Genomic DNA, 12,108 nt, shown 5'->3' with positions numbered 1-12,108 from the left:
ATCAGTGTGACGAACAGCTGACATCTCAAATATGTTAGAAAGATGTTATAATTAGAATGTAATGCTGATTTGATCTAAGAATCATATTGTTCATGTTATCATGTGATGCGCGACAGGGCCTCAGCATCTTCGAAACGGTCGTTATAACGGCAAACTAATTAGGGTTTCGAAAAGACCCTGCGATCGCTAGAGATCCAACGGTTTGTAGCAGTGATTGATCTCGCTGTTCGACCAATCTTAGCCGTCCACAGCGCGACGGACGGAACCGTTTCATTGTGCTCCTTTCCCTTTTCTCCCGATTTAATATAAATATCCTTCGACGGCAGTCGTTGTAGCATGGTCTTCTTCGCCATTCTCCAGCCGCTCCGCTACCTCGTCTTCCCTAGGGCTAGGGTTAGCGCCTCGGTCTTCTCCACCGCTACCTTCGTCCCCAAGCAGGCGGTGAAGATGGCCAACGAGGCGACACCGGTGGAGTGGCCGGCGACCAAGGTGAGGGAAACCTTCATCCGCTTTTTCGAGGGCAAGGAGCACGTCGACTGGCGGTCGAGCCCCGTGGTTCCCCTCGATGATCCCACCCTTCTCTTCGCCAACGCGGGAATGAACCAGTTCAAGCCGATCTTTCTTGGGACCGTGAACCCCACGACGCCACTTGGCCGGCTCAGGCGGGCGTGTAACACCCAAAAGTGCATCCGCGCCGGAGGGAAGCACAACGATCTTGACGATGTCGGGAAGGATACCTACCACCATACGTTCTTTGAGATGCTCGGCAATTGGTCGTTCGGTGATTACTTTAAGGCCGAGGCCATCACTTGGGCCTGGGAACTCCTCACCGAGGTCCTAAACCACATCTAGATTCAAGTTCCTTTCTTGTTCTTAACGTAACTTCTTCATTCTTTTTTGTCGTTAAAAGTATTTCTTTCTTAGTCTCCATGTCACTGTGGAAAAGACTTGCATATTTTGACCTAATCTGGGTTTTTGGTATGTAGCTTAACATATTATTAGTCACGCCCAATACAGAGATCTGTGTTCTTTTTTTCCTTTCGTTTTTCTAGAAGTTACGCAATTGTTTGATTTCCAGTATTATTGAACAAGATATGCAAGCAGTTGGAGTCAGATCTGAGTATTGGTTCTAGAAGTCCATAGTACAGCGTCAATAGACACTGGATGATAAAAGATGCAACTTTTACTTTGTGAAGAGACAGTTAGGTTAATTACTATATACAAGTAACACAAGACATTCTCGATATTATTTTATCATTGTGTCAGTCGTCAATCATGTGGAGCGTTTTTATCTTGTTCGTCAGCTGACAATTGTTATTTGCTTATCAATCTGCAGGTGTATGAATTGCCTAAAGACAGGATTTATGCTACTTATTTTGGTGGTGATGAGAAGTTAGGCCTTCCAGCTGATAATGAAGCTAGAGATATGTGGCTAAGATTTTTGGAGCCTCAACGAGTGCTGCCTTTTGGTTGCAAGGTAATATATGTAAAATTGCAAGTGATATTGCACAATACGGCATTAAAGTCACTTAGACATATAAAATAATATGCATTATGTTGCAGCATTTTTCAAAAAGTTCTGCCTTTCTTCTGGAGGAAAACGAAAATCATCTTTAATTTGTATGAAGTAGATGTAAAAAAAAGAAGATTTTGATAGCATTTCATGAGATTTTGTGGGCTTCCCACTAATGTCAGCCATCTAAAGCTACCTCAATTAAGGCAAATTTATGCAAAGCTAGAAATGATTGTTGTGGAAAAAATCCTATAGCTTTTAGTTTACTCTCATGCAATTTGGGATCATTCATCTTAAATTTTCTGTAGACTTGCGAATATTGGTGGTGGTTAAAGTTGCTCTGTTGGTTGCTTACGCTGGCACGCTGGCTATAAACATGCCTTGAGATGTCTAGACAGTCCTTACATGGACCATCATGTATACCATTTGTATTTATGAATGCAAAGTATCCATTTTATAGGGTGATTGCGTTGAGGGGGATGAAAAAAAAGGCATGTGACATTTTGTATTCTTGGGTTGAGGGGAAAAATAAAAAGATGACTTGTGACAGTTTTTTATTATCTTATTTTAATTGATCTAACTAGTTTTTTCAAGTTATAATAAACCATTAATGCATTTCTGAGTGTCAATTTTACTTCTAGGAGAGTCAAATACATCAAAATCAACCCGAAATTGCATGAGACTCAGTGTGTATGTCAATACATATATATGTATATATGTATGCATATGAATAGGTAGTTTAAGAAAATTATGTGAGTTTCTTTTTTGATATGTAAGCTGAGCTATTACACCTGGGCTTTGGGAAAATTTCACTGCTTGGAGTTGCTTAAGAAGTCTCATGACTAATTTGAGAAAAGTTTGGAAGAAGCGGAAATGACGATTTTGCTACAGTGCCTAAATATTCATTTTAAAGGTATACATGCGTGGAACAGCTGATGGAACCTAATTCTCAAAACTAACAAAGATGAAATCAATGGTGGAAGCTGACAAGAATGTTCAAATGGGTTATACATTTGTCTTGATTGGCTGGCATAAAATTGATCTGGGATGTGTTTTTAAGTTAATGGGCGACACTTTGGTAAATGCTGATAAGTTCCAGCAGACTACCAAAAATGATGCACATGTAAAGTATAATATGCTGACAGTTTATGGAGTTGAAGCACATACACATCACTGTTTTGGTTGTGACTTTAAAGTCTCTTTTGCAGAATATGTTTTTTATTCTTGTTATTGATCATGCTCATCACTGTTCATATCAACTTTTTGTTAGTTTTTATTTTTTCAGTACATTTTTGCTACCTGAATATTGTTTAGAATCCTTTTAGCTTCTGGACATGCTGTCTATACTGCAAGCAGACATATTATGCTCATTAAAGAAAAAAACAGTTCTTGCATATTTTTGTCTCAGTGTTTCTTTGCATGTTTAACAGGACAACTTCTGGGAGATGGGTGATACTGGCCCTTGTGGACCTTGCACGGAAATTCATTTTGATCGCCTTGGCAATCGTGATGCAGCTTCCTTGGTCAATAATGATGATCCTACTTGCATTGAGATCTGGAACCTTGTGTTTATTCAGGTATGAAATTGGATATTCCTGTCCTTTTTGCTTAAGTTTTTCATGTTCTTGTCTTTTGTACAGAGATTTGTCTTGAGTTCATGGTATTTATTGCTACTTCTTTTGCAGTTTAACAGGGAAAGTGATGGTAGTTTAAGGTCCTTACCGGCGAAACATGTTGATACAGGGTTGGGTTTTGAAAGATTGACTTCGATTCTTCAGAATAAAATGAGCAACTATGATACAGATGTATTCTTGCCCATATTTGATGCTATTCAACAAGTATGTTTTCAATTAATCAGATATTGTTGATGGGTTCTGAAGTGCATGATATGTTTTCTTGAGGAGATTTCCCTGTTGTTGTTGTGGCAGGTAACAGGGGCTCTGCCATACTCTGGCAAGGTTGGGGCAGATGATGTGGACAAAGTTGACATGGCTTACAGAGTGGTCGCTGATCACATAAGAACTCTTTCTTTTGCCATTGCTGATGGTTCCCGTCCTGGTAAATGTCTTGATTTGTTTTTTGTGCGATGCATACAAAATGCCAATGATTCTATGGACTTAATTCAATCACTTTGTTGCTTGAACTGAGCCAGCCAAAACTCATGACTGGGTCACTGTTCACACTAGTGGCCTTTAGTTGTTGAATATTATGCTATTTACAGAGATATTTGTTGCAAGTCTTATTCTTATTTACGATAACTCTTTCCCAAAGTTTCATAATATGATTTATGATTTTAATTCCTCTATAATATGTTTAATTTGTTTATAATCGTTTCATGTTTAATATTGTTCTTTATTATTTCTTTAATTTTTAAAATTGTTTGCTTGCTAATTACCATTGGGTGTGTTCATCTGTTACTATGTACTATCTTATAGCATGATGCTAATTTTGCATGCTTATTCCAAACTGTCAGGAGTTTGCATAATCATGAACTAACGTGCATGTCAAATTTCATATCCCACAAAAAATTAAATAGCTTGTGTAGTAAATTTGTCGCTTATGATTGACTTTTATTTAATTTCACATCTAGGTTCTGACTCATGCATCTTCATATCTGTCAAAAATCATATGCCTGAGTACTGAACCTGCAGGTAATGAGGGGCGAGAATATGTTCTTAGACGTATTCTTCGACGAGCTGTACGTTATGGTAGAGAAGTTTTAAAAGCACAAGAAGGATTTTTCAGTGGGTAAGGAAAATGACTTGTTATTTTGAAAGCTGTTTTTAATTTTTATTGGTGAACTGCCTTTTTATGTCTTCTGGGAGTTATCATGTTTTCTCAACGGGTGTATTTGATTGATATTAGAGGGCATACTGGAAAAGGGATGACTGGTTTTGTCGGTATAGTTGGTTTGCAATTGTCAAAATTAGTAAATCTGGAAATGTTGCAAGAATGAAACTGGAAAAGCTGCTGATTATAACATGTAATATGTAGTGGTGACCAGTAGTGATGATTCATAAGTGTCTTAAGGTGAGGGTCTAGCTGAGGATAAGGGTCATCAATTTGATTTAATTGAAGATGTATTGGTAGATTGCTTATGTAGCTGGACAGTGATAATCTTCAAGTATTGTACTTGAAAATTGTCATGGAGGATATTCTTTTGAAAATGATTTTTGATGACTTTGATTTTTCTATATAATAGATAAAGGATGTCACTATCAGGACATAGGAAGTAGGAACTGATTTGAATCTTGTGGAAGTTCCTCCGCATGCAGGCAATTCTTGCTTTAAAGTGTGATCCCTTATCAGAAAGTGATAATTTTGCAAAGGGTGAGCATTTCTTATGCTGATGCCTTTTCTGGACAGGCTACACTTGCAATTTAAATCAATGCTATTGTATATTTGTTGCTTGAGTGTACATTATTAATTCTGTTACCTAGGTTGTGTTTGAAAGTGAGGGTAGATAAACCTTTCCTTAATAATAATGTTAGGATATGCTTGTTAATGTTGTGTTAAAAATGTTGTGCTTTTTCTTCATTTTAAATGCTTCATCATTCAAGAATTGTTACTTATACAGGATATACACATGCATCTATATACACTGAACTTGTTGCCCATGCTTGTTCTTGTGAGTAACCTCAGACTGCAATGATATCTAGTCTTGTAGGGGTTGTCACGAAAGTGATGGGTGATGTATTTCCAGAGCTCAAGCAATATGAATCTAAGATACAAGAGATAATTGCAGATGAGGAAGCAAGTTTTGGAAGGACACTTTTAAAGGTATTTTTGATCTTTTTTGCATATGATCAACATTCTGAGGTGAATGACCTGAGGCTTCTTTTGCAAAATTAAAAAAAGGTCTTAGCACAAGACATTTCTTTTATTGTTTGGGGTTGCAAATCCTAACTGCATGTCATATGTTGAATTTACGATGCTGCATATTAACAGTCTTCCTCTGTTTATTTGGGTTAAATTCTCTATGTTGCATGATAACTCTATGCCTCCTGTTAAAACATCAGAGTTTATTTCCACTATGTATATACAAGTCATTTCTTCCAACTTGTTTTACTTTTAACCGCTTGGGATACCATCTTTTGTTGTTGATATTCAGGTATTATCGATTATGTTGTTACTTTTTGGTATGAGAAGGCTATTAAAGAAATAGATGAACTGGCCATCAGGATGAAGCATGGCATGTGATTATCTTGGTTGTTTTTACATGTATATAGTGTATAATGGACATGAATGACATTATCTGGTATTTCTGTTGGAACACATTTGGATATTGGACATTCTGGAGGACCATACTTAGCAAATCACTTTGTGATCAGTTGAAAAAAAAAACTTAATCTATTTTGCTCATCGTCTAATCATACATTAAAAAGCAGTGAGTTTGGAACAGGCAGCAGTTTCGCCACATAAGTGGAAACAAGTGATTTACTCTATTTATTAATAATGGTTATAATTAGAGCTTGATGAAATTATCTTGTTTTTCAGGGAATTGAGAAGTTTAAGAAAGCTGCACAAGATGTTCAGGGCAGCAAAATAAGTGGCCAGGCATGTTTACTACTTTTTATGCCAATAAATTGTTTTATTTGTCCTTTTATGCTGTGAAATCTTATGCAACATTGAGTGAACTGGTTGCAGTCTAATTGGCCATATTCCTAAATCCTAACCTTGTTTTTTCTTTGCCCTTTCTGCTTGCACCGAATTGTTTTTTTGTCCTACCTGAACCTTCTACTTTGCTCCATGTCAGACTTTCTTTTAGCATAGAGGTGTAATATGCAAGTGCAATTTCACTTTTTTTTTGCATTTTTGCACCAGATTATCTTTTGTTTTCCTTTGCTTGATTCTTATATTTTTAATATGTCCGTTTGAAATTTTATTAGCTTTTGGTGGTTTGTTTCCATATTCTTTGCACATATCTTACTTACTCTTTGATGAACTTCTTTTGTTTGCAGGAGGCATTTGTTTTGTGGGACACCTATGGTTTTCCTATGGATTTAACGCAGGTAAATTGCTGAATTCACTACCTGGACATTGTTCCTTTAATGTGTCTATACATGTGTCTTAATATACATCTTTTACTATAATTATCTCTGTGCTTGATTTTTTTTTCTTTGTTTTTATCATCTATTTTTACAGCTAATGGCAGAAGAAAGAGGACTATCAGTCGACGTGGAAGGTTTTAATATTGCCATGGAAGAAGCCAGGCAAAAGGCTAGAACTGCTCGCAGTAAGGTTTGTTATGCTCTTTTTTTTGTTTTGAAGTCAGATTTTTTAATCACTATAATTACTCTTCTCATACGCTGGGCCGCCCACTTGTTGTTCCTTTCTTTTCTTATTTTGGTGTTTTTCTGTGGGAAGGCTATGATAGGCTGTTTGTAGATAATTAATATTTTTGTTACTTTATTGAATTGGATACCATTTTATGGTGTTAGTTTTTGGTGTATAGTTTTTAAAAACCATCTGTTGCTTTATATGATTGGCAGGCAGTTGGGGACTCCATTGTGATGGATGCTGATGCTACATCCAAGTTGCATAAGAATGGTGTGCCTACAACAGATGATAGTTACAAGTTTATATGGCACCAGGTTTGTACCTAGAAGAACTTTGAATATTGGAGCAAGCTACTGGTTGGGTGCTGTGCAAACTACATCTTTTCAATATCATTGCAGCTTTTATTCTTGAGAACTATTATCTTAGGATTCTCTATACCTCTTGCATTTTTTTCCAACTTTCCAGTGTCATGAGCAAGATTCTCAATAGTTTATTTCTGTGGTTTGATCTTTCTTTATCACAAGCCCATTTTTTTGATGTCAGCCTAGTTTTGTTATTCGGTGGCATGCTCAAATTTAAGTTCTTTATCTGCTAAGCACTATACAAGTTGATTGGAAAGTTAAAGCAGAAATTGTCCTTCAATAGGATCATGAAAGTGTGGTCAAAGCTATATATACTGGTGCGGAGTTCCTAGAGACAGCTTTTGATGGAGTTGACATAGGCATTGTTTTGGAAAGTACAAGTTTCTATGCTGAGCAAGGGGGTCAGGTAATGTGGGCTTCTTGATATATGAAAATCCATTTCTGTTCAAAAATCAATTTTTTTTTGTGACTATATGGACTTCTTAATTTATGAAAATCCATTTCTGTTTAAAAATCAAAACTTGTGACTATAAATTTACTTAACCTGTAAATTTAGTTCCTTGTTGTTTGCTGAGTTTCTAGATTTTCTTGGTGTATGGTTCTGTACTTTGTTTTTTGCTGAGGTTGTTTCTTGGCGTAACCATTTATGTGAAAACTGTAAATATAGAAGGTAATCTGCAGTGGGTACAGAGAATTGAGTTTACTGTAGGTCCTGAGATACTTTTACAGGAGATGTGTGATTCTCTTTTTTTGGGACTTGATCAAAATTTTTTCAGCAATTTCTGTGATAAGACTAATAGGGTTGGACACTTAATCTTAATTTTCTTTTTCTTTTTGACCACAAATACTACCAGTATATGTATTATTAGCCTTCTGATAACCAGCCATGGACAAGTTTGCATGTGCAGTCAGTGACATGGGAATAGTTTAAGCTAGTTTCTCTATTGCAGTAATGGTTTTCAGGGATGTATATGTGTGAGTTACATCTTAATTATGCAGGCACGCCCCCACACACAAATAGGACCATACACAAACATATACCGAATTCAGGAAAGAAGTTAAAAATAGAAACAATGGGGGAAAACATTAGACAGTTGAGATGACACTATTGACTAGTCTTTACAACAATGTTTATGTTATTGTGGTGTGGCTTTCTTTTGCCAGAGTCTTGTCCTCTAGAACAGCACTGTTTTTGTTACTCAGGAAGCCCAGAAATCTGCATGAATGGGCAACGGTAAAGTGTCTAAACAACATACATTCCTTTAATTGTTGCTTTCGAGCTCTTACTGGATGTATAGAATAGTGAAAATTTTCTTTTTCTTTAAAAATTGCTTGTTTGATAATTTATTGTGGCACAAATTACCTTATCCGGTATATATGACATAGTTAACTTTAATTGATCACAACATAATATTTTCTATATGGTTATTTGTTTAAAGGTTTTGTGTTTGATATTCCCCTAATATCAACCATTTTATTATATTACAGTTGATCTTGCGTTTCAACTGTAATATAATAACTTTGATCTTATACTAACAGATTATCTAACTCTGAAAGGTTTTTTATATGTTTATTGTGTTTCAGTTGATATTTCATAACTTTGATTGATCACAGCATTATGTTTTCTAATGGTCATTTGTTTAAGCATTATATTGTAATGTTTTCCTCCTAAACATTATAACAAATCCATCTTTTTCTCAGTGTTTTGAGTTCTACTGGCTTCATTCATGTCTTGGGAAAGTAGAATTCTGTCTTACTTTTTTTTCGCATTAGATATATGACACTGGGTCAATTGATGGGTCATTTGGATCATTTCAAGTAAATAATGTTCAAGTATATGGAGGCTTTGTTCTTCATATTGGAACTTTAATTGGGGGGGCCAAAGCATTATCTGTTGGCGACAAAGTAATATGCAAGGTAAAGTTTTAAAAAATAATGTTTCAATATGTTCTTCTCTAGATTGCCCTGTGTATTGACATTTTTTTCTGTTATTAATAGGTTGACTATGACAGACGTACCTTGATCGCTCCAAACCATACTTGCACTCACATGCTTAATTTCGCACTTAGGGTATTAAACATTTATGATTTTTTATGCCTTGTTTGATTTATTAGCTCATCTTCTAAACACTTATCCTTGTTCTGTCTGAAATTTAGGAAGTGCTTGGGGATCATGTTGATCAGAAGGGTTCAATTGTTCTTCCTGAGAAGTTAAGATTTGATTTCTCACATGGTAATGCTCAACTCTTTTTAATCTTTTTTTGGATGTTTATGGACTCTAATTTATTTGTCAATGTGTATCAGGGAAACCCATCCATCCTGAAGATCTGAGAAAAATTGAGTCCATTGTAAACCAGCAGATTAAAGATGAGTTAAATGTGTATGCAAGTGAAGCGACTCTGGCTGCTGCGAAGCAGATAGTTGGATTGCGAGCAGTATTTGGTGAGGTAAGTGCTTTGGTTTCTCGAATGACATAATCTTAAATGCGCACTTGGTTTCATGAGCAAACTTGTTGGAGTTGATTTCTGACCTAAATGCATTCTCAATTGTGCTCATATTCTTTGACATAGATCTATCCTGATCCTGTGAGGGTTGTGTCAATCGGCCATAAAGTGGAAGACCTTCTACAGGATCCAGACAATAAAGAATGGTTATCCATATCAACAGAATTATGTGGAGGTATGTTTTGAGATATTTCTCCTGAAATTCTTGGTCATTTCCTGTATTCTATAACTTAATGGTTCGTTATTGCCAGGTACTCATATATCAAATACTCGAGAAGCTAAAGCATTTGCCCTTCTATCTGAGGAGGGAATTGCCAAAGGAATCAGAAGAGTAACAGCTGTCACAACTGAATGTGCATTCAAGGCATTGGAGTTGGCTTCCTCTCTTGATGCTGAAATTACTGAATCATCCAAATCAGAAGGAAGCTTGCTGGAGAAGGTACTGTGTATATCTTTGATAAGTACAGTGCATGGTCTTGTCATGTGATAATTTTGTGGCATCTCATATGCTGCCATGGAAATTGCATGTGTTATGTAAACATTGCAAGTCGGCATAGATGATGATACCACTATGGGGATTCTATTGAAACATTATGTATTCTTCAAGATGACAAAAAGCTAAGGTGGATCTGAACTTAGCACAGCCTCATTCGTAATAGGATGTAGGCATTGTAGTCCAAGGGTAATGTTGTCAAAATAGTGATATTCGTGTAGTGCTCCACCTTTTTAACAATCCTATTTTTTAATAGGTTTAGATTTCCTTTCAGAAGTTATTGTCCATCCTTCCATATATTTGTTATTATTTCTTCCTATCTTTTGGTGGCAATAGGCTACAACAATCTGCTTAGATGGTACATCATATACATCTAGGACCTAAAACAATAATACTGATGCTTAAATTGTTTAGTTTTGCATTTTTTTTACTCACTTTGATTTTATCTTTCTTTTTTTTTTTTGGCAGAAAGTTGCCACTCTGAAAAGCAAAATTGATGCAGCTGCTATTCCAGCAGCCATAAAAGCAGACCTCAGAGCCAAGATTTCCCAACTGGAGGTATATAACATGTCATTATAAGTTTGTATCCTTCGATTCGTCAGAGTAGTTTTTGGTGGGGGAGGCAGTTACTTGTCTTGTGATCTTTCTATGCCACTATGCAAGTAGATCTCATTAACTCTTTTATAACGATTTACCAGGATCGTGTTAGAAAGGCAAAGAAGAAGATTGCTGAGGAAAATATACAGAAAGCAGTCAAAGCAGCAACAGAAGTTGCAAAAGCTGCTGCTTCTGAACGAAAAGCCTTTTGCATCGCACAAGTAGACGTAGGGCTGGATACTGCAGCGGTTCGAGAAGCAGTGTTGAAAGTTTTGGAACTACAGGTCTTTCACCTTTTCATAGCTTTTCCTTCACATGCATATGATTGGAAACTTTTGTAATAATTTATTTTAGTGGTGATTCCCCATTTCTTGCTCTCCGTTACTAGTTAGTATGTCATTTTTTTTGTCTTTTTGACATAGATGCTGGTGGTTTTACTATAGGGGTTAGCGGTGATGGTGTTCAGCACAGATGAGACATTGAACAAAGCCGTGGTTTATGCTGGGGTTCCCAACAGTGGATCAAAGACTGGGCTGGCAGTGTTAGAATGGCTAAATGAAGTAATGAAGCCCCTTGAGGGAAAGGGTGGTGGTGGGAAAAACGGCATCGCCCAGGGCCAGGTAAGTTCAGTGATCTGAAAGAAACATCAGATGCTCAAGTAGATTTCATTGACAATGATGTGGAACATGATCAAATATTTGCTCGTCTTGCAGGGGAGCGATGCATCCCGCCTTGAGGAGGCAATGGATGTCGCGGCAAAATTTGCTTCACTGAAGCTGCAATAATAACACATCTGGCATCCATATCAAAGCAACAGAACCAAAATTATTTTCCGTTTGCTTTTCTTGATTGAATCCGAAGCCAAATATGATCTGGCATTATTTGTTGGTACTAATTTATAGTTTGTTTGATGGTGCAAATCCATTCATGGTGACACTGGATGGAAGTTCCCAGTTATAGCTTCCTACAGCAGGGGATTGTATACTCAGCATCTAATTAACTGTTAAATCATCAAACCATGGTGCAGATTTAGCGATTAAATTTTTTTTGACATGGTTAACATTTGTCTCACTTTTGTGATGAGGTAAGTATCATACTTGCTTTCAAGTCTATACAAATTCTTGTGTCATTAGTTTCTTCATCTGATCGACTTAGGTATTGATTCATACTCACCATTATGCTCTCTGACAGTTCGAATTTGGATCGTAACTGGATTTGTCTATTTTAGCTCAATAATATTATATTTATAAAAACTGGATTGGTGAGGAAGACTAAAATCAGGAATTGATAATATTATATTGAGGAGGGTAATTATAGATTATCTTTGTATATACCTAGCATCTCTATTTTTATATTTTAA

The 12,108-nt window shown here is 36.4% G+C and overlaps 1 protein-coding gene across 1 annotated transcript; it reads left to right on the top strand.

Moving 5' to 3' along the window:
* Positions 1–321: 321 nt before the first annotated feature.
* LOC135622578 (alanine--tRNA ligase-like) lies at positions 322–11,789 on the top strand. The gene is made up of 22 exons (XM_065124555.1): positions 322–834; positions 1,337–1,477; positions 2,944–3,090; positions 3,199–3,351; positions 3,442–3,571; positions 4,165–4,261; positions 5,173–5,293; positions 6,011–6,070; positions 6,475–6,525; positions 6,659–6,754; positions 7,006–7,107; positions 7,439–7,561; positions 8,929–9,072; positions 9,154–9,225; positions 9,312–9,387; positions 9,459–9,601; positions 9,725–9,833; positions 9,910–10,097; positions 10,620–10,709; positions 10,850–11,032; positions 11,192–11,368; positions 11,462–11,789. Exons 1-22 carry the CDS (start codon positions 337–339, stop codon positions 11,531–11,533), a joined length of 2,973 nt encoding a protein of 990 aa, XP_064980627.1. The 5' UTR covers positions 322–336; the 3' UTR covers positions 11,534–11,789.
* The last annotated feature ends 319 nt before the right edge of the window (positions 11,790–12,108 follow it).

Source organism: Musa acuminata, chromosome BXJ1-3 (assembly GCF_036884655.1).
Source record: "Musa acuminata AAA Group cultivar baxijiao chromosome BXJ1-3, Cavendish_Baxijiao_AAA, whole genome shotgun sequence".
NCBI classification, from domain to species: domain Eukaryota; kingdom Viridiplantae; phylum Streptophyta; class Magnoliopsida; order Zingiberales; family Musaceae; genus Musa; species Musa acuminata.
The sequence above is the reverse complement of the archived record's forward strand: the minus strand, read 5'-3'. Positions and strand labels throughout refer to the sequence as shown.

Bases quoted from the DNA above. Each gene is read 5' to 3' on its own strand.
- LOC135622578 (XM_065124555.1), top strand. From the start codon at position 337: ATGGTCTTCTTCGCCATTCTCCAGCCGCTCCGCTACCTCGTCTTCCCT. The intron at 9,602-9,724 runs GTAAGTGCTTTG...TCTTTGACATAG, and splicing joins TGCGAGCAGTATTTGGTGAG to ATCTATCCTGATCCTGTGAG. The intron at 10,710-10,849 runs GTATATAACATG...ACGATTTACCAG, and splicing joins CCAAGATTTCCCAACTGGAG to GATCGTGTTAGAAAGGCAAA.